The sequence below is a fragment of the Podarcis bocagei genome (genome assembly GCF_964188305.1).
Source record: "Podarcis bocagei genome assembly, chromosome: 7".
Lineage (NCBI taxonomy): Eukaryota > Metazoa > Chordata > Lepidosauria > Squamata > Lacertidae > Podarcis > Podarcis bocagei.
In genome coordinates this window covers 22,205,944-22,227,940 of record NC_138132.1, presented here as the reverse complement: position 1 = coordinate 22,227,940, position 21,997 = coordinate 22,205,944, and the positions used below count along the sequence as shown (strand labels likewise).

At 49.2% G+C, this 21,997-nt stretch overlaps 1 protein-coding gene across 1 annotated transcript in view; it reads right to left on the bottom strand.

The window, feature by feature from the left end:
- Positions 1-21,738, bottom strand: part of FOXO6 (forkhead box O6) — a 117,078-nt gene extending 95,340 nt beyond the window's left edge. Inside the window, exon 1 of the mRNA XM_081201961.1 lies at positions 20,140-21,738. Within this exon, the coding sequence (XP_081058087.1) occupies positions 20,140-20,613 (474 nt within the window). The 5' untranslated portion in view covers positions 20,614-21,738. The remainder of the gene's footprint in view (positions 1-20,139) is intronic.
- Between the last annotated feature and the right edge of the window lie 259 nt (positions 21,739-21,997).

The window sequence follows — 21,997 nt, the reverse complement described above, 5'->3', positions numbered from 1 at the left end:
ATTGTGCTGTGCTTGGGGTGAAGAAGGAGTCAATGCTCAGCACCATTCCATCCTCTCCAAACCTGGTTCCTAGTTGTCGGGAGAGAGACAGGAGGGGGAAGGAGTGGCGGCACAAGGGGTAGCTGGTGCCCGTTGGAACTGGCAGGGCAGAAGGCAGGGAGCCCAACAGTGAGTAGAGCCACAGCCAGTGACAGGCAGAGCCAACAAATTCTACTTTTGTCCCCATTCCTCTCCCTGCTGAGTTTTACAATGATCACACAGAAAGCAAAGAGGAGGACGTGAAATCTCTAAAGACTGTGCCACCCCTTGGACTGTATGGAAGTTAAGAAGGCAGGCATTTGTTGGCTGGGTGAGAGCAGACTGAAGCTGGCAGCAGAGTGCCCCTTTGCTCTAATGGAACAGCCTCCACTGGGAAACACATTATTCCCCCACAATGCAGGAAGCTGCCTTTTATCTAATCAGACTAGTTGTTCAGCCAGCCCAGTACCATCCACTCTGACTGGCAGCAGTTCTCTGGCAGGAGAAGCCTTTCCCATCACCTGCTCCTGGAGATTGGATTTGAGGTTGTCTGCATGCAAAGCATGGGGTTTATCCACCACTGAGCCGGGATCCCCACTCAAAGCAGCTCTGGAGCTGACTTAAGAAAGGCCGCTGCTCACCCTCATAGGACACCCCCTTGACTGCTCAGAGCCAAGGCTGGTGGGGAAGGCTGCTCCCACACTGATCCAGGGGGTGGGCTGGTAGCCTGAAGGGATAACCCACCCTGTGCAATTTGCAGATCCGATACAGATGAAGTCTTCCTGTATCCGTCACAAGTGTGTCAGGGTGGGTTGTGGAATGGAAAAGATGACTGGCAAAAAAGATGGGGGGAATCACAGGGGGCTGCAAGCTATGGGGTGGGGAGTAAGAGTTGTTCTGGTGAAAATACTACCCATCACTTGGCTGTTTGTGAGCAACAGACCCCATTTGCAGAAGAAGCAAAAGGCTTTCCCCCTCTCCTTTTTTTTCTGTAGGTGAGGCATCGGTTGCAGCCTCTCCCTTTTTCATAGAAATGTACACACACTGTTCTAGAAATCCGGGTTTTCCCTTCTCGGGGGATTGATAAATGCCTCTGTTGTGCCTGGGGAGCACCTGGCAAATGCGTCCCTCTGATCCTGGCGGGGGACTCACAGCCTCGCTGAGCTATAAATATTGAATGCTGGTCTTTCCCCCCTCCCTCCCACCACTTGCCTCTCACTCCACTTCCAATCCCACTACCCTCGGTCTTCCTCACCCTCCTCCCCTCAGCCATTTCCCCTCCAGTGGGTGAAAGCAATCTTTGTGCCTTGCTTTCAGTTCTCCTTGCTGGCGAGCTGCCAAGGCTGCACGTAATAATGAACAGATGCTGTCCAAAATGAGCTTCAGCGGCACATGGGCAAAACGGCTCCAAGTGTCCTTCCATAACCTAAACTGCCTTTCACCTCAGCTGTAGCATGCAGGTAACTTCCACGGCAGAAGAAAAGTTCAGGGTATATAGGGAGAGGGGACATAAACCAACTGGCTAATAAAAAGGGATGGGGCCCACAAGTGAGAGGGGAAGGACCATGGCTCAGTGGCAGAGAATATGCCTTGCGTGCAGAAGGTCCCAGGTTCAAATCCCGGCATCTCCAGGTCGGCCTGGGAGAGAATCTTGCCTGAAACCCTTGAGGGCTGCTGCCAGTCAGTGTAGACAATACTGAGCAAGATGGACATCTGTTTCACTGCAGATGAGTGACAGGTTTGGCAAGGAAGTCCAGAAAGCCCTCCATGGGGGACAGCTTTTGCATCTTAAATGCAATGGCAGTCAAGTGGTGTGCAGCCCACAAAGCTGCAATGTTTGATGTTTTATTGTGTTTTTATATTTTGCTGGAAGCCTGCACTGAGTTGCTGGGGAAACCCAGCCAGATTGGTGGCATTGTTGTTGTTGTTGTTGTTGTTGTTGTTGTTGTTGTTGTTGTTGTTGTTGTTGTTGTTGTTGTTACCAGGAGAAGATGGGACAAGGTAGCATGGTGTGAATGCAAGCAACAGCAACCCAGCTACTAGGAATCTAGCAAAGCATCTCCACTCCACCCAGCAAGCCGCTCCTCCCAGCGAAATTTAACAGCTAGACACTTTTAAGCTGGTGAGATCTGGGTTCAAATCCTCACTTGGACAGGAACTTCACTGGGTGGCCTTGGTCCAATCACATGCACACATACACACAAACTCAGCGTAAGCAATCACAGCATTGTTGTGAGAAGGAAATGATGAGGTGGACCACACATTTGAAGATGGATTGTATTAAGATGCTCAGAGACAGGATGACAGTGAAAACTAACTGCTTGCAAGGGGTGAACAATAGCAGGAATGCTCTTAGGGCTGCCTGGTCCAAGTCCAGTTTTAATGATTAAATACATATATATATATGAAGGGGTAATGAGAGAGGCCTTGAAGTTGCCCATCAGCAGGGAGCGCCTAGACAGCAGCTGGCTAAGCAAGCACCAGGGCTTACACTTCTCTACAATGGTGAGATGCAATTGCAGTTCTACTTACAGTAAACATTGTCTAAATTTGCAAATCTCTTTGACGTTCTCTTAGAATCATAGAATCATAGAGTTGGAAGAGACCACAAGGGCCATCGAGTCCAACCCCCTGCCAAGCAGGAAACTCTTACAACCAAGCGGTATTTAAATTTTATGAAATAAATCATAAATAAATCTGCACATATAACACTGTGGCTAGACTGTTGGTGGGAACAGGCTATTGCCGGCACATAACTCCAGTGCTCAAAAGTCTGTGCTGTGAGTGGTTCCCCCATGACTCAGATGCACGGGTCAAATCCACCAGGAGCCATATGTTTAGTGTCGTGGGCCCAATTTTTATGGAACTCTTTTCTTGTTGAGATCAGGCAGGCTCCCTCTCCCTGCTGAAGACTTCTTTTTATTCCAGCAGGCATTTTATTTGATGGCCAATGTTAGAATTTTAACCAATTTTTATTTCTGCTATAATGTACCTTTGTAAACCACTTAGAGATTATTGTAGTGAGGATGTGTAAAAATTGTTTAAATAAATAATAAATATAAGTCAACATATTTTTTTAAAGAAACATGCAGATCTGCATCCTCTTTTTTTGGGGGGGGGGAGACAATGTATAAGTGACTGCCTGCATCTCACCACTGTGCGAAAGGTTGCAACCAATAACCTGGGCAATGACTTCAAGGCTCCTGCTGCTCTTCCTCCTTATAGTTCTTTATCTTTAAACCAGACTTGGGCTGACAGCCCTTAAAGAAAAGATTTGTCTCCAGAAAGCCCTTCCAATAGGGGACTTGACTCTGAAAATAGGACCAGAGATGAGCAAATCTGTCCATTTTTGTTTGTCTCTGTGTCAGAGCTGCTTCAAGATCCTAGCTCACAGAGGATCACGCTAGCCAGCGGTCATTAAGTAAAAGTCTTTATTGAATTACAGTTTCCATTCTCACGCTGCTGTCTGCAACTCTACGTCTACTAGCTAGATCGGCGAGGCTCCGTCTGAGTCTCCGCCCCGTGCGCACCAACTTAATATCCTAGCCTTGCTCCACCTTTTCCTCCTGACTGTCCTCCTCTGGGTCCCTCTACCCCCCGGGGCTTCTTCCTTCCGGGATTCTTCTGACGCTGACCCGGACCCTTCTGCCTCCTTGCGCCGGGCTTTAGGACCTGGTTCCCTTTCGGGGCTGCTCACTGCGCCGCCTTCCTCTGCATTTGAACTTGGCGCGCGCGCCCAACCTTCCACTTTCCTCTTAACCGTTTCTTCGCTCCCCGATGGAGGTGTGGCCACTCCTGACTCCTGCCCTCCCTCCTGTGGTGAGCTGCCAGCGCTTCCCCCCTGGCTCCTTTCCTCTTCCCTGCTTCCTGGCGGTGACGCTGGTCCCGATTTCCAGCTGCTCCCCCCTGAGTCTCCTCTGGCTCTATCTTCCTGGGGTGCCTCTCTAGATTCCCCCCTTGCCCTGGCCACTGGTGCTCCTTTCTGTGAATCCTCTGATTCACTGGAAAGACTGGGAGATCTCGGGTCGTCGTCATCACTCATCCTTTCCTCTGTCTCCTCCCCTTCGCTCTCTGTTTCCTCCCTTGCCCGTGCCTCTGCACCTAAACCCCTGACACTCTGTTTCTCCTTTTTCTAATCCTAAATTCAGCTCTCCACATTTCCACATCAGTTTGCATTTAATAAAATAAAATAAAGGTTCTCAGGAAAATTCATCAGGAAATTTCCCCCCTAATGTACATGTCTGCAAGCAATTTTGCACAATATATGGCATTTTTATTGTTATTTGCATGCACCCTTTACACAAATATTATATTTACATTACATATAAAAAACACATGGCTGGAGAATTTTCTGAGAAGTGCAAATTTCAAATGGGGGGCTATGTTTCGGTTCACATCTAGATTCGGAACGTGTGGATGAGGTACCGGTAAGTTCTCCTTTAAATGCAAACTGACACAAATTTCTTCCCCAACCCTAAGTAGGGCACATGGCCATCCTGGTGAAACCCCCAGAGAATCACTGCCAGTCAACATCTACGTTACTGGGTGTAAATGGACCAATGCTCTGACTTGGTATAAAGAGCTTCCTGTATTCCAATCAGCATGAGATTATTGATGCCTATTTCATGCCTTTCTTCCAACTCTGATTTCTGGAGTCATGCAGTCCTGTGAGACACAGCTCCCTGGTTAATGCATAAACTGGGGAGAAATCACCCTTTTAAAATAAAACAAAAATTAAAACAACTCCACCTCAGAAGCCAACTGAGCATAAGCTTCAGCAGTCACAATTTGTGAGATCTTTTCCAGTTGGAAAAGGGGGGATAGCCCAATTCCAGTTTCATGACATCTGACTTCTTGTTTCCTGGAATTTATGACACGTGAAGGAGTTGAGCACTCCCTATCATCCATGCCCTGTGTGAGCATTTCTTCACTCTCCCCTGCTGGCACTAAGCAATGGAGACTCACTATAAATCATTAGCAGAGCCTAATGTCAGTAAATGGGATGCGGGAGGCGCTGTGGGTTAAACCACAGAGCCTAGGGCTTGCCAATCAGAAGGTCGGCGGTTCGAATCCCACGACAGGGTGAGCTCCTGTTGTTCAGCCCTTGCTCCTGCCAACCTAGCAGTTCGAAAGCACGTCAAAGTGCAAGTAGATAAATAGGTACTGCTCTGGCGGGAAGGTAAACGGCATTTCCCTGTGCTGCTCTGGTTTGCCATGCTGGCCACACGACCCGGAAAGCTGTACGCCGGCTCCCTCGGCCAGTAAAGCGAGATGAGCGCTGCAACCCCAGAGTCGCCTGCAACTGGACCTAATGGTCAGGGGTCCCTTTACCTTTACTGTCAGTAAAAGGCTCACAAGGGCCAACAAGAGGAAAGGAAAAAAGACTACCACCACCAGAGTGAAGAGAAACTGCCCGATGTTCAAACCAGGCAGGACTTGGCATCTTCTCACCTCTACCTGCCCAGATTTGTCACTGAATGAAATCTGACTTAGGTGTGTCTGTGAGACAGTGTGAAATAGTTCCAAGTAGTATCCCAAATGCCAAGAACGCCATTCTCCAGTCTAAGGACCCGACACCCGTGCTGAGCTTCTGTGGAAAGAACAAGCCAAAGAGAAAGAAAGAGAGAGAGAGCATTTGGGGGGTGGGACAGATAGCGCTGTGACTTGAGAGTGCTCCTAGTCCACAACATCTCAGATGTAGTTTATATTCCAGCAGTTATTAAATAAATAAATAAAGTGAAGAGCAGAGCAAGCTGTTCATTTGCAGCCGGTCCCTGGGGTTTAATAAAACTCTACTCACTGCTGTAGTATCATTTTTATGCTATCATAAAGCTGGACCATTTAGCAGGTTTGTGTTACTTCAGCAGTTAGCACTGCATGAAAAGCAATTCCAGAAAGGTGAAAAGGGGGGGGGAGGTAAGAGGATGAGAACCTAACGGAGGAGAGGAAGAAAGAAGAATGCCATTCCCCCCCCCAGTTGAGCCAAATATTCCTGCCCAAAATGCTGTTGCAGAGGAGACCCCTGAACAAAAACAAAAAAAATACAGTTTCTATTACAATTCACCATGCCCCCTCCCCCCCAAAAAGACAGGTGTGCTGATAGTTCCTCCCTCCCTTCAGTTTATTTAGAAGGTTTTTACCTTGCTTTTTCTCATAATGGTATCATAGAGTTCTAGAGTTGGAAGGGACCCCTGAGGATCATCCAGTCCAACCCCCTGCAATGCAGGAATGTGCAGCTGTCCTGTACGGGGATCGAGCCCATGACCTTGGTGTTATCAGCACCGTGCTCTGTACAATGTATAGTACAGCATGCAATGCACAGTACAGTAAAACTGCCTCCCCCCTGCTAGCTGGGGCTGATGGGAGTTGCAGTCCAAAATGGGGAAGAGTGGAATTAAAAAAAATGATGCAAGCAAGGCACTTCTGGTGCAAATGGATGCTCTGAAATCCTTCATGCCCTTCCTCTGCTTTCTGTCTGCCTCCAAACATTCCCGATTGCCCTGCTCCAATGATTGCATTCTAGGATGAGTGCCAGTGGTCAAAACCTTTCCCCAATGTATTTACATGCTGAGAACTAGTATGGCCTAGTGGTTAGGGCTATTGCTGGGGAGACTCAGGTTCAAACCTCCGCTCAGACACAAAACTTACCAGATGATCTTCAGCCAGTCACTAATCCCTCAGCCGGACCAGCCACACATGAGGATAAAAGGAGGGGAGTAGAATCAGTGGTGGCTGAGGCACATTTGGACTGGAAGGGCAAAAGGCAGGGAGCCCAAACAGTAAGTAAAGCCAGAGCCAATGGCAGGGAAAGCTAACTAATTCTAGTTTTGTCTCCATCTTCCTCCCTGCCGAGTTCTACCACCGTGCATGAAAGAATTCACTCCATCATCCCACTGAGTGGTAGCAAATACTGGGTTTCTCTGATAAACAAGGTCCAGCCAAGGTGTGCAAGAGCTGCAAGGAAGCCCTGGCTTATCAGCAAGGAACAAGCACTGCAAAAAGACAAATTTATTATCCATATGCATGCATATTTCAAGCTCATGCCGGAAGGCAAAGGAACATCCTTTCGATGTGTGAGTGAGTTGCTGATACAAGCAGCCCTCTCTTCTGAGGCCTCTGAACCCTATAAGCCCAGTTCCCACATGAATATACCGTATTTTTTGCTCTATAAGACTCACTTTTTCCCTCCTAAAAAGTAAGGGGAAATGTGCGTCTTATGGAGCGAATGCAGGCTGCGCAGCTATCACAGAAGCCAGAACAGCAAGAGGGACTGCTGCTTTCACTGCGCAGCGATCCCTCTTGCTGTTCTGGCTTCTGAGATTCAGAATATTTTTTTTCTTGTTTTCCTCCTCCAAAAACTAGGTGCGTCTTGTGGTCTGGTGCGTCTTATAGAGCGAAAAATACGGTAATTCAGTCGCTTCACAGATTCCTTAACGATTCTCAGCTGAATGTGTGAACGGGCTCCACTGAAAGCATCCCTTCTGGTGATATTAACAGAAATGGAAATTCCATCTAAGATTTTTTTCAGCCTTGGGTGACACACTGGTTCGTGCAAGTAACTAACGACTGTGGAAGTAAAGGCAATTGCATGTGTGAACAAAGTCTTAGCCCACTGAGTGCCACAGTCTCCTTCTTCACACAGTCCAATTGTCACTTTCAAACTTGGGGACAGTCCTTGCATCTGTGATACACACCAACACAAGTAGATTAGACTACTGTAACACATCCTATGTGGGGATGCTCTGAAAGACTGTTCAGGAATTACAGGTTCATAGAATCACAGCATAGCATAGCATCATAGCATTGTAGAGTTGGAAGGGAACACGAGGGTCATCAAGCCCCACCCTCTGCAAGGCAGGAATCTATTTGCCCAAGGTGGGTTTTGAACCCACACAACCCCGAGATTAAGAATCTCCTGGTCCAGAGGTGGCTAGACTCATGATTGCAGCTGGCTGTACAAACCTGTGCTTAGAGATCTGCACTGGCTACCACTTACTTTCCTGGCACAATGCAAAGTGCCGTTGACCTTGATCTAGGTTAAGAATAGGAAACCTGCTGATAGCACACTGAGTTCATATGCATCAACAGAAGCTTGAACTTCTGTACCTTGGAGAAACAGCTATGAAAGCAATCTTACTGAGACTTTCAACTGGTAGATAAGAAACCTTACTTTCCCTGCCCAGGGAAAACCAGATCTGCCTGCCTGCCTCTCTTTATGTATAGATTTAGCAGCTGGCATACAGAACTCCTTTTCAAAGCAATTTACACGAGCTAGGCTTGGGTGCTATTGCCTGGTGAATCTTTAGCACTCGCCCAACTCTGGTTTGATAGGACTGGGGGAAAGCCATAGCTCAGTGATACAGCATCTTCACTGAATGCAAAAGGTTCCAGGTTCAATCCCAGGTGTCTCCACACAAGGCTGGGAAAGGCGCCTGCCTCAAACTCTGGAGAGCTGCTTCCAGTTAGTGTAGTAGACAGTACTTAGCTAGATGGTCTGATTCCACATAAGGCAGCTGCCTATGTTCCTGTTTCATAACAATACTGCTTCATGTTTGTTAACTGCATTGAGAGCTTTGGCTTTGGAACAGTCTATACTTTTAAGAAGAATGGCAGTAACTGGCTTATCTTAAGAGGAGCTTAGAGGAGATGCAAGTGCTGGTACAGCTCCGAGATCTGGCACTCAATGAAACTCAACATATATATTCAGGTACACTGTACATTTTAAGCACATGATTCTCCCTCCCACCCTACAAAGAATACTGGGAAGTGCAGTTTACACCTCACTGAGCTAAAATTCTAGCACCCTTTAACTGCAATTCCCAGGATTCCTTGGGGAAAGTCATGCGCTTTGATTTTTTGTACACAGCCTACATACACTTTTGAGAGATGAAGCAGACAGAGGACAAAGGCCCTTACGCTGCTTTCAAGAATGCAAAGAGGAGAACATCCGCCTTCCCTTCTGATGCCTGTGTGATATTTCCTCTAATGGAGGTTAGGAGAGCCAGGACCACAGCAGTACATATGGGAGATAAGTTTAAAAAGACAAGCACCCAAAAGAACTTCTTTGTAGAACTAGGGGTGTAAACTGTGGAATTCTCCCCCACAAGATTTAGTTATGACTACCAACCTGGATGGCTTTAAAGGAGAATTAACAAATTCATAGAGGAAAAGACTACGGTCTACCTCCACTCTTGGAGGAAGCATATCTCTGAATACAAGTTGCTGAAAATCACAAGTGGGGAGAGCGCTGTTGTGCAAAGGTTCTGCTTGCAGGATTCCCACGGGCACCTGGTTGGCCATGGTAAGAACAAGATGCTGGACTAGATGGGTCTTTGGTCTACTTATGTGATGGGCAATGTGGTATTTCTAAGCTTGCTTATTCTCTTAAGGAACAGTGGTGGGAACAGAGAGGAGGAAATGGCTAGCAGGATGAGTCACTAGCCTCCCTTCCTTCTCTGCAATTCTATGCATTTTTACTCCAGAGTAAACCCCACAGAAGGACCGACTGCTGAGATCCGATTGCACCAGTGAGGCATCTAGATTGGCTGTGGGCTGCAATCCAATGCACACTTACCTAGGAGCAATCCCCACTGGAAACAGCAAGGCTTGTTTCCAATAAACATGAATAAGGTTGCGCTGCTGAGCCTCCTTTACACCATTTAAGTGACCATCGGATCGTTATTCACACAGACGAGAAAGTGGAGAAAGGGTATTTGTAATGTGAATTTATCCTTCTGGCCAAATGACAAAGTGAATGAAGCAAGAACAGCTTTAAGCCCCATACAAAAGCGCTTCCAGAAGCTTGTCCACTTTCAACACACTGCAGTAGCATTGCAATCATGACTACTGCAAGAGAAGGCTTGGCGGGGGGTGGGGCATTCCTGTAGTGCTCCACACGCTGTAGGCACAGGAATTAGTCCCAATACTTGCAAACCTTGAAGAAGTATACATTGGTGAAAGCTGGCCTAACCCACAAAAGCTTAACCCACAGCCAAACTGTGTGTCTTTTAAACTGTCATGGGGCAGTTTTCTATTCTGCAAAAGCTGTTATTTATCTTGTGGCATCCCTACCTAGCATGGGGGGGCATTGCTGCCCAGTTGCTTGTACAGTCCATAGGTACGTTTCTTCCCCACAAGTAAATTGCCCCTGAATTGCACCACCAGCAGCTACTGCTCTTTTTGTCCACACGATGCATAATGTTCCCCATGATTCATGGTTTTGTGTGCTTATTTTCTTTCTGAAAGCAACAGATTACCGGCTGCCCATGCTCCTTTGCTCTGATGCAAGGGACAAAAGGAACGAAGGAGATAAAAAGACAGCCCATTTCAACCTGGTGCCCAACAGTATAGAAGTAGCCAACTCGCTTCTTGTGAATGTTCCTATTACAGGGTCACATGAACACCAGAAGTTAATTTACATCAGGTTGGACTATTGTCCGTCTTGCCCAGTATTGTCTACACTAGACTAGCAGTCACATGCGGAGAGTCCTTCTCAATAACTGGTACCAGAGCCTTTTAATTGGAGGTGCCAGGAATCAAACCTAGTAGCTTCTGCATGCAAGGCAGGTGCTCTACTGCTGAGCTACAGTCCCTCCATATGGTCTTGCTCAGGCATAGGCAAACTCGGCCCTCCAGCTGTTTTGGGACTACAACTCCCATGATCCCTAGCTAACAGGACCAGTGGTCGGGGATGATGGGAATTGTAGTCCCAAAAATCTGGAGGACCGAGTTTGCCTATGCCTGGTCTTGCTCAATAGCAAGAGGAAGTACTGCTGGTTAGTCAAGGATGTTGCAGCAATAATTATAAGCCATGGTAAAGAGATAGGCTGGGCACAACCGTAGGTGAGTAATGGGTCCTCCCCCAGCCCTAGACAGGACACTCCCCAGCTTAAAGCACCAAGGCCACCCAGCTAGTTTATATCCATGCCACAAAGGAGCAGCCCTAAGAAGTACAGAAAGAAAGAAAAGTGGGAAGGCTTGGAGATTAAGGTTTTTGGCACTGTCAGACCTACATCAAGCAGACATCCACCAGCTGATAGCTTTATTGTTATACTTTGGATGTCAAAGTGGCACAAACAGCACCTTAAAATGCATCAGAGCCGCTGCTTCTTTGACAGAGGGTGTTGGTTTCCCATTAACAAGTGGAACGTGTGAGCTGGAGCATAAAACTTCAAGCGCTTTGGAATTGATAAAATAACAACTCCCTAATTAAGCAGAACTGTCAGTCAATGGGGCCTTCCGTGCAGCATTGGTAAACAGCAAGCACTACTGGCACACGTGTGCAGCATAGCAGCGCCAAGACCCACAGCAGGGGACAGTGGCGTGCGGAAAACCTCAGGCTGCCTGCGACCCAGAACTGCAAACCGGAGAGGACTTCCTGCTAGTAAAGCTTTACAGTCACAAAAGAAGAAGGCCAAAAGCTGAAGGAGGAGGACTGCTGACGCCAAGGTCTACAAGCTCTGGACTAATCGTGTAGGCTGCAACCCACAAACTCACTGCTTCAGCAAGATTGCTCTGATTAAGAAAGAGATGGCACTTTTTTAAAAAAAACTGCCAGAGCCTTTGGTCCCTTCTGGTGACCACTTGATTGAGCATTTGTGTGCGCAAAGTTTGTGGGTTGGCTACACCACACCAGGTGCTTATTGTCCATTTGTTTGCAAGAAGGTGAGACAATGTTCTGTAAAGCAATTGTTCTATCACACTTACCAGTGCATTTTCCTCCTCACTTTCCTTATTTAGAAAAGTCCTATTTTGGTAAGTGGTGGAAAGGGAGTAGGTGTGTTGAGTGAGGGTGTCAAATCAACACTTACTGGATAACCTGAATTTATCAGTGTATCCCGATAACAGTGACGGTCTGGAAGCACCCTGCACTGCCCAGTAGACAGAAACAATAAATTCACCTATGCTTTGGAGTTTGTGTTTGTGATGTTTTATCCTATCCATTAAGCTCAGAATGGCATTTGGAGGAAGGGGAGGGGGCTACTGGTCAGGACCAGACCTGCATAGCTTCAGAGATTTATTACTGATTGGTATCACCTTTTCTTCAAGAAGTGTATAGCAGCATGCATCCCCACCACCACCTCATTCTCACAACAACTCTACGAGATAAAAACAGATCAAAGTCCCACATTCTGCTACATGGCTGCGCATGGGCATGGATTTGAACAGGGCATCTTCCCAGTCTTAGTCCCATGCTATAACCATTACACCATACTGCAGGCACCCCCAAACTCGGCCCTCCAGCTGTTTTGGGACTACGACTCCCATCATCCCTAGCTAACAGGGCCAGTGGTCAGGGATGATGGGAATTGTAGTCCCAAAACAGATGGAGGACTGAGTTTGGGGATGCCTGCCATACTGGTTCCCTGCGGAAGTCCATATCAAACTAATAAGCAAACCCAACCCTTCAGGTATGGGATAAAGGCTCTATAGGAAATTGGGGACGGGGGTTGGACAAACCCAATGGTCGCTTTACAAATCCTGTGGCTGCTTCGGTACATGTTCCTTCTACCATCTCCTACCCCATCGGGCCTGCAGCTGACACTACGGGTCCATCAGTGGCGTAGCGTGGGGGGTGCAGGGGGGGCCGGCCGCAACATCTGGGGGTTAGGGTTAGGGGGCGCAAATCCACGGGTTAGGGGGCGCGAATTACTTGCCTTGCCCCGGGTGCTGACAACCCACGCTACGCCACTGGGGTCCATCTTGGTTCACTTATGGCAGGACTTTGTACTAACCAGTTTTTTCCCCCTCCCCCACAGAAGCCACAAAGCAACTCTTCCCACGCAGGGACAGGTGTAAGGGCTGCAAGCAGCCCTTGTTTCAAACCTAATTATGACGCAATGCTGGGTTGCAACCAGGCTATAACGAAAACAGGTCAGCACACCAAGGGCCCCATCTGCGCTGCACATTTAAAGCAGTACCATGCCACAGCTTCTCCCAAAGAATTCTGGGGGCTGTAGTTTGTTAAAGGTCTCATTAGGAGACCCCCTATTCCTCTCCCAGAGCTACAATTCTCAGAGTGGTTTAACAGTTAATCCTTGTTCCTTGGGAACTCTGGGAACTGTAGCTCTGCGAGGAGAATAGGCGTCTCCTAACAACTCTCGGCACTCTTAACAAACGACTGTCTGCAAGATTCTTTGCAGTAATGCCATGACTTAAAAGTGGAATCACAAAATGGTAGAGTTGGAAGGGACCACCACGATCATCTAATCCAACCCTCTGCAATGCAGGAATCTTTTGCCCAATGTGGGGCTCAAACCCACAACCCTGAGATTAAGAGTCTCATGCTCTATGCTCCCCTTTTGGCCCTTTCCAAGCTTTGGGTAGAGCTCCCTTTCCTGCCAACAATTCATTTCAAAAGCATAGACAATATACCCCAGTGGCCAATAAATCTGTGTTAACTGCAAGGTGTGGAACGGGGAGATGCTATAGGCCTCCAGATGTTTCGGGACTGCTACTCCCATCATCCCTAGCTAACAGGACCAGTGGTCAGGGATGATGGGAGTTCCAATCCAAAAACATCTGGAGGACCGAGTTTGCCTATGCCTGTGCTAGGGCGTTTGTTAAATGGTGCACAGGAGCTGAAGTTCTCTGTTCACTTTAGGAGAGAGGATGGAGAGGCCAGCTGGAAGTTTTAAATCTAAGCGTCTAATCCCACCTTTTAAAAAAGGACTGACTCATGGGGTAGGGGAGCAACTCCCCTTCCCTTCCCTCTCCACAACATGGGGAAATGATCTGGAATTCTCAGCTACTGAGCCCTCTCTGTGGGTGACAGACTAGGCTAAGGAGGAGGCAATTAAAGATGAAGACCCGCTGCCAGAAACACCCCCACCATCCCAGCAGAGAGAAAGAGGAGAGAGTTGAAACTGTCTACAGTTGCAATGCTTCTGAACCTCAGACATAAAGACTATGAACAACTCCCTCTCCTACGTACGGGCCTTTTAAGAAAGCGAAATAGTATTGTGAACGCAAGACTGATGAGCGGTGCCCCCTGTATCAGGTTCTCCACAGGGATGAGGAACGCCTCTCTCTGCAACTCTGGCAATGCACAGCAAGGGAAGAGAAATTTAATCCAAGGAAAGTGGCTCTAACAGAAGGGAGTGGCAGGTTGCAGAGATGTAGATTGGGAACAAAAAAAAATTAAAAATTACAGAGACGGACACGACAGAGTTCAGGGACCAGGGCTGCAGGTGCAAGGCTCCAATCTGGGGCTTCATATTATGAACTGAAAACCAGGGATGGAGTATTTTCTATGTGAGCACGACATACAAAACAAAAAACTAACAGTCAGCCAGGGCTGAACTTTCCTTTCAGTAGCCAAGACTAATACAGTAGTACCTCGGGTTACAGACGCTTCAGGTTACATACGCTTTAGGTTACAGACTCCACTAACCCAGAAATAGTACCTCAGGTTAAGAACTTTGCTTCAGGATGAGAACAGAAATAGTGTGGCGGAGGTGCAGCGGCAGCAGGAGGCCCCACTAGCTAAAGTGGTGCTTCAGGTTAAGAACAGTTTCAGGTTAAGAACGGACCTCCAGAACAAATTAAGTACTTAACCCGAGGTACCACTGTAATCCCACACAGCAACAAACGAAACAGAACTAGCATTTAAAAAAAAAAAATCGGAAAGATGCTCCAATACCCCTCAAGGACTTCCAGCTCTTTCAGTGGTGTCCGCCAACCTGGTACCCTCCAGTTGTTTTCAAACTACAACTCCCATCAGCCCCCGCGAGCACAGTCAGTGTAGACCAAAATATCTGGAGGGCACCAGGCTGGCAAAGAGTGTCTTTAGGAGTTATTGTATCCACAGTTCAGCAGCCTTAAGTGCAACCTCACTGCCTTATACTGTAGAGCAGGACCCACCAGCTAATTAATTATCCCCTTAATTATCTTGCTAACATTGAAGGAAGGTGCCTTTCTGAGATTCCTTAAAGGGAAGGGGATTGTTTCTCTTTCAGTGAGATAACTTAAGAACTAACAAGAAAACAAGTGCCATTCACTGATTACAAGGAGAAGCCATCTTTAACGCACAGAGCTGCAAGAAATCTTTCGCTTTCAGATTAATTTATTATTGCACCTCTGAAAAGTGGCACACCTGTTTCTCCCCCTCCCCATTTTATCCTCACAACAACCCTGTGAGGTAGGTTAGTCTAAGAGACTGTGACTGGCGCAATATCAATCCCCTTGAACTAGTGGAGATTTGAACCCTGGTATTTCAGGTTCTGGTCCACAACTCTAGCCACAACTCCACACTGGTGTATTTGTACAGATTATTCCAGGTCTGACTTATCACCGTACCAGCACCCGCACCAAGCAAGAGGCTGGTAGCAAGTCCCCTGTGCCCTGCACCCTATGTGCAGCTCCTGCCATCTCCTTCTCCTCCTGGATTGCTGCAGCTTCTCTCTCCTCCCTTCCCACCATCAATGAGTGCTAAGCATGCAAGCTACTGCCTCCCACAGCCAGTTGCACCCCTGCCCCTTCCAGCCAGGGCCAATCAGAATATAGTGGCCAGTGGCAACTCCTGCACCCAGCACTGGCTAGGAAGGAGCAAATGAGGTGGCATCAGCTCATACTCTCAGCACCAGCCAATACTGTGAAGGCAGAGAGTGAGGAAGGGAAAGAAAGAGGGGGGCATCCCACTGGTAATGGCAAAGGCAGCGGCAGAAGGGGCCAGCCCTGCTGCTGGGGTATGAGCCTTGGCAGACGCCCAACATTGCCAACTGCTAACACCAAACTAGGTTGCATTAGTTTCCTTCTTTGCTGGTCATTTTTATTCATTTGATATATCTACACTTTCATCTCCTACAAAGGAGATGTTTCATGCCATTGGGTTGTATCCTACTCAGTTACATTCAAGCGTAGACAAATTTAATTTAACATATCTAAGTTAGCCACATCCATTATTTTCAATGGGTCTGTTTTGAGCAGAACTAGCATGGGATACCTAATGGGAAAATGAAGTCCTATCAATCCTTTAAATGGCCAGTATGCTGCTTCCACAGCCCATAGAGGTCTCTCAACGATCAGCATATTCCCATTTTTATCAATATTGCTCTAGGGGTGGAGAGTCTCTGGTCCTCCATATGTTGATAGACTACAAATCCCATCATTAGGATTCCCTGACCATTAGGCATGCTGGCCGAGGCTAATGGAGCCCAGTGAAGTGTGGAGAACCATGAGTTCCCTCCCCATTCCTGCTCTAGAACATCCAGGGTTTTCTGAACAAGCTGGTCCATTGTCTGGTAACCTTTGAAACTGATGGGGCAGGAGGAAGAGAGGCCAAAAGAAGGTGGGGCCACAGTCAACTAATCCTAGCTTTGCCCCCATCCTCCTCTCTGCTGCATTCTACAAGGGCAATGTGGAGACAAAAAAAAGGTGAAGGTGACAGCCAGTGCCACCCGCTGGAATGGATGGAACTAAGAAGGCAGTTGGGGGCTGACTGAGGATAGGCTGAAGTTGGTGGGGCAGCACCCCATTTGGCCTAATGGACCAGCCTCTACTGTATCCCCTAACTCCCTGCCCTTCAAACATGAGCAAGCTTCTGTCAACCATCTAATCAGCCAGCCAGTCTGATTTTTTGTTGGCAGGCATACCTTTGCTTCAGTTTCCCCAGGAGGCCAGCGGTGGAGAGGGGAGAAGCTATGTTGGAAGAAGAATCATAGTATTGATGTGGATGGAAAATCTCTCTACCCACAGAGTATTCATGTCTTGATTTCTCAGAGTCTAATACACTTCTTCAGGAATGAATTCAAGGTATACATCTGGAAAGCTCTGGAAAGCTATGATGGCACAAGCATCACAAAGTCTTCTCCCATGCAGTATCATGTGGAACATGGGAAGCTGCGATAAACGAAGCCTATTCATAGAGCCTCCCTCACAGTACTCTCTACACCAACCTTACCTGAGCAGATGCCTTCAAACATTTTGGACTGCAGCTCCCAGCATCCCTGGCCACTTGTCATGATGGCTGGGGCTGACAGGAGTTAAGAGATAGGCAATGTTTGGAGGCTGAAAGCTGGTCTGCCTACACTAACTGGCAGCAGCTCTCCAGTGTTTCAGAAAGGGATTTCCCCCCCATTGTTACCTGGAGGTTCCAGGAAAAGGTCCTTGGAACTTCAGCATTCAGTCCTTACTATGAAACCACAGCTCTTTCCCAATAACCTTGGCACCATTGTGACTAGAGCAAAACAAAACATTTAACTCAAAGAAATTGGCACCCCAACCAGGGCACTTTCGAACACTTCTCCAAAAATGGAGTACTTTCATAGGAACAAACGAAGCTGCCTTATACCAAGTAAGATCATTGGTCTGTCTAAGTCAGGACCATCCACACTGATCTAGCTCAGTATTGTCAATGCTAACTGGGAGTAGGTAGCCAGGATTTCATACAAGGAGTCCTTCCCAGCCCTATCTGGAGGTGCCAGCGGATTGACACAGGGACCTTTAGCATTCAAAGTATGTGCCCCACCACTGAGCTATGGCCCTTCGCCTTTCTCAGCTTTCTAGAGCTATGACCTTTGGCTGATGTAGCTACTACTCTTCACACATCAGATTTATTCTCCCTTGTTTAAATAACTAAATGAAGCAGAACAAGAATCATAGAATCATAGAGTTGGAAGAGACCACAGACAAGTGTCTTGGACTGTTCCTTGGATGCAGTTCTCTCTTCCTGTCAGTTTGGGTGGAACTTTGTCCCATCTGCTACCATATACATCCATCCTGCACCAGGACACCAGGGTTAGTATAAGTACGCCCAACCAGACTCCATCCAGCTGTACAGCCCAAATTACCAAGGCTTCCCCATATGCTTCTCTTGCAAGTACCAATCTATTCATGAGACCTGGTTACCTATGCATCATAAAAGAGTCAGTACTAAAATAGCCCCAAGGGAGAGGAGGTGGATAGAAGGAGAGCCATTTCATCGCCCACGAACAAATAACCTCCACCTGGTATATGTTCCTGTGACTTGGTGGACCCTTGGTCTGATCCAGCAGGGCTTTCCTTATGGTCTGATGTCTCAAGGTGCTTGAGCGCCTAAAACAAGTCTTCTCTTCAGCTACTCACAAGTAAACGGAACACAGAGGAGGTCAAATCCAGGTGTGGTGCAGATGCACAGAGCTTCAATAATGCTCATAACACCAGCCCAAATGATGGAGTGGACCTTTCCTGAATTAACACATTGTTTATTATAGGGTGGCTGGAAAGCGGAAAGAAAATCAATTGGAACTGCCTCTCTTTTAAATCGGCCCCTTCTGGTTCCCACATTACCTACGCTTTTCTGTCCCTTCCAGGTGTGGTCACCAACATGGGTGCAAGGTGTGTGCAAGCAACATCACTTTGGATGCACCCCATTTTCTGCTGGGCTATAGCAGGATGGCTCTCACACTGAAGTGAAAAAGTAGACTTCTCACACCATACACAGAGAGAGACACTTTCCTTGTAAGCTCAGGGAGTGCAACACACCTCTACACTAAATCACAATAAGAGGGGAATCGATTACTCCTGACAGAAATATTTAACAATCCAAAGGCAACAGCCTGGGAGCTTAGCCAGTACAGCCAATGCCAGAGGGGCGTGTGTCTGTTGAGAGACCAACAGATATATGAGAATGGAAAACCACTCTGCCCCACCAACTCAGTGCCACAAGGGTTAATTGCTTGTTAGTCCACATGTGCAGGAGAGCCTTTTCAAGCCCTCCTTCAAGGGAACACTTGCTTGTGGGCAGACAGCCTACCAGATGTTTAGGATTCTCAAAAAAGCACACACACAAACGATGCAGCACATTCTGCAAAATTTGCCATTTCATCCAAGACCTCAAAAGCAAACAAAAGCTTTAAAAAACACACACAAATACACCAAATCTTACTTTGACTCAATAAGGAGACGTGGGCAATGTATGGAGCGCCAAAGACAGGCAGAGTTTACAGCTAACACATGTAGACAGTTTGATCGCACTTCCAGTTTTACGAAGCCCAAGACCTCAAAATGGTCACACATCCAGAGTTCAGTAACACTTGCCCAATGGCCCTGCCCACCAATGGCATCGCATGTGGCAAATTAGCCGAGGAAATCAGTTCTCCAGGCCTTTTTTTGTATTATAAACTGCTCCTGCAATCTACACTGCATTCCATGGGAGTGGGGAGGGGGGAGAGAGACCTTACAAAAATCACAAGCAGCTAACCCCACATACCCCAGCACCCAAACTGGAGGAGAAAGACTGGCATGTCCTTTCCCCAACTGGCATCTCAATCAATGCCATCAGATGTAAAGTACAAAGCCACTTTTACCAACCTCAGCTCTATTTCTACCTTGCCCCCGCCCTCCAAAGTCTTACTACCAGACAGGCAGCTGCAACTTAACTGCAACTTAAGAGGAGGGGGAGGAAGGGTGTTCACCTGGCCCCTTTGTTGATGCTTCTGGGGCTTGGGGTCAGGGGGTGTGAAGGAAATATGGTAGGTGGACCAGGCAGCTAGTGCATGATAATCTCTCCAAGCACCAATGCAAAAAGAGAGGGAAATATCTCAGGTCCACTCCACTAATATAATCAACAGAGAAGAGCTCCTCTTCTCCAAGCTAGCTCTGAGAAGGCTGCAAGAGCAACTTCTCTTCCCTCAATTCTAGAAGACACCAGAGCTGCTCTCCTGATCAAAGCTGCAAAAGGCTGGAGTGGCCTCGGGTAGACCCTCAGGAAACTTGGCCGGCTCCTTCCCCTTCCAGCTCTGCCCCTCTTGCTACAGGATTTCGTGCGCCTGCAAACAAAGCTACACAGACTTTCACTCCCAAGTCTTCACCACCACTCCTTCCCTAATCACTAACTCTGGTTAAAACCACCACTTTCCAGGTAAGAATGTGCTGAGTTTAAAAACAAACAAAAAACGTGGGTGATGGTGGTGGAAAATACACCACCATTTTAACACCCTTTAATTAACCTTCCCTGCAACACAGGGGTGGTTTAAGGCTGCTACCGGGCAACTAGACCCCCATTAAGAGTCTACTACATCAACCCAAGTAGGCTCAGCACTAGTGAAACTTCCACCAGCGCCTCTTGAAAACTAGGGCTCTAGTTTCTGCCGAGGGAAGCGAGAGGCGCAGGGTGAAGGAGGTGGAGAATCGCTCGGGTACCTTCCAACCAGCCGAACTGTTGCTGTCTCCTTTATCCTTAAAATAAGGGACGTATCTGACCATCCAGTCGTAGATCTGCGAGAGGGTGAGCCGCTTCTCCGGGGAGCTCTCGATCGCTTTGGTGATGAGATCCGCGTAAGAGAGGTTGCCCCAGGCGTTGCGCCGCGAGGTCTTCGCCTTGCGGAGCTGTCCAACGTCCGCGCCCAGCGAAGGCAGCGCCGGGGCGGCTTTGCCGCGCTCCGACGCCACTCCGGCGTTCTCGGCGCCTTCCGTTCCGCCGGCCAAGGGGTGCTTGGAGCCGCCGCCTCCTCCACCGCCGCCACCACCACCACCAGCGCCGGCAGCCGCGGCTCCATCGTCCTCTTCTCCCGGGAAGTCGGGGTGAGGCAGCGGCCAGGTGCAGGAGCGAGGCCGGCTCTGGGGTTCAAAATCCGGGTCGATGTCAACCTGATGCGCTTGCAGCTTCTCATCCATGTTCCTCCCCCTCCCCCCCCAGAAGCCGCCTTTTCTTTCCTTCCCCCCCTTTTTTCCTTTATCCCGGTGGGGGGGGGAGAGTCTCCTTTGTAAATTTCCAACAGAAGGATCGCAACAGCAAACGGCGCTTTTAGGAAGCGAAGGTCCAAGGCAGCAGCATCGCACCAAAGTGGGTCGGGGAGAACGAGCGAGAGAAGGGGGGGGAGAACGAGCGAGGGGGGCGGGATATGGAGACGCTGCCTCGCAGGGTTTGGGGAGGAAGGTGCGTCGGGGGAGCGGTGGCGGGGAAGGGGGGGAGGAAGGCGAGAGAGAGAGGCTCGAGTCCAGCGCAAGGGAGGTTCAGCTGGAAGGGCAAGGAGCGGCGAAGGCGGCTGCTTCCTCCATCAAGCCCGGCGAGCGAGAGACAGAGCAGGGAGGGGGCCGCCCGTTCAAGCAACAGATGAGCAGGAGGAGCGCGCCGGGCGCAGGAGGAGCGGCGTGCGCTTTCGAGGGAGAAGGGCTTCCTCGGGCGATGCGGAGCCTCCAAGGCCCCTCGCTTGAGTCCAGGCGAGTTCAGTTCCTCCGGGCTCCAGCGAGGAGCGAATTAATCCCAGGAAGAGCGTCCAGGCGCAGCGGGAACCCGGCGCTAAAGGGCCCGGAGGTGGCGATGGAGACGCGCGGCTGGCGCTGGCATGATCGCCCTCCTCTCTTCTCGCGCTCTCCACGCCGCCGGCACGCACCTGAGGCAGAGGCTGGGCTGCTCACCCGGCGGCCAGGCAGGTAGCGCACGCGCGCTTCTCTCGCGCTCTTCCACACACCTAGCACCTGCTGCTGCTGCCCTCGGCGCGGCAGCCCCCTCTGCTCGCCGCCGTCTCCGCCTTGTCGGTCACCTCGTCCTCCTGCCGCTGCTTCTGCTGCTTCTCCTTCTCCTGCTGCGCTCGTGCCGCCCCGAGCGGGCGCCGCCTCTCTCTGGGGACCCGGCGGGATGGCAACATGCTGAGGAGGAGGAGGAGGAAACGGCGGCGGCAGCGGCGGCCGCCACTCTCTGCCTCGCTGCCCTCTCGTCACCCAGCCCCGCGAGCGAAGAGCGACTGACACACACGCGCGCGCTCGCACACAGACCCACACACAGTGAGAGAGAGAGGGAGAGCCCGCCAGGCGAGCCGGCTGCACCTCAGGGAGGGGGTGGGCGGGGAGGGAGGAGGAGGAGGAGGGGCCGGGCCGGCGAGCGGAGGGGGGAAGAGGGCGGGGCCTCGGGCAGCACCTTACACGAGAGGAGGAGGAGGAGCGCGCCAGCCGGGCTTGCCTTGCCTTCCCGCCTGGCTGGCTGCACGCAGAGTCTCGTCGGCTCTCTGCCCGGCTGCACAAGTCTGGACGCTCCAGCCAAACCACATGATCACAACAC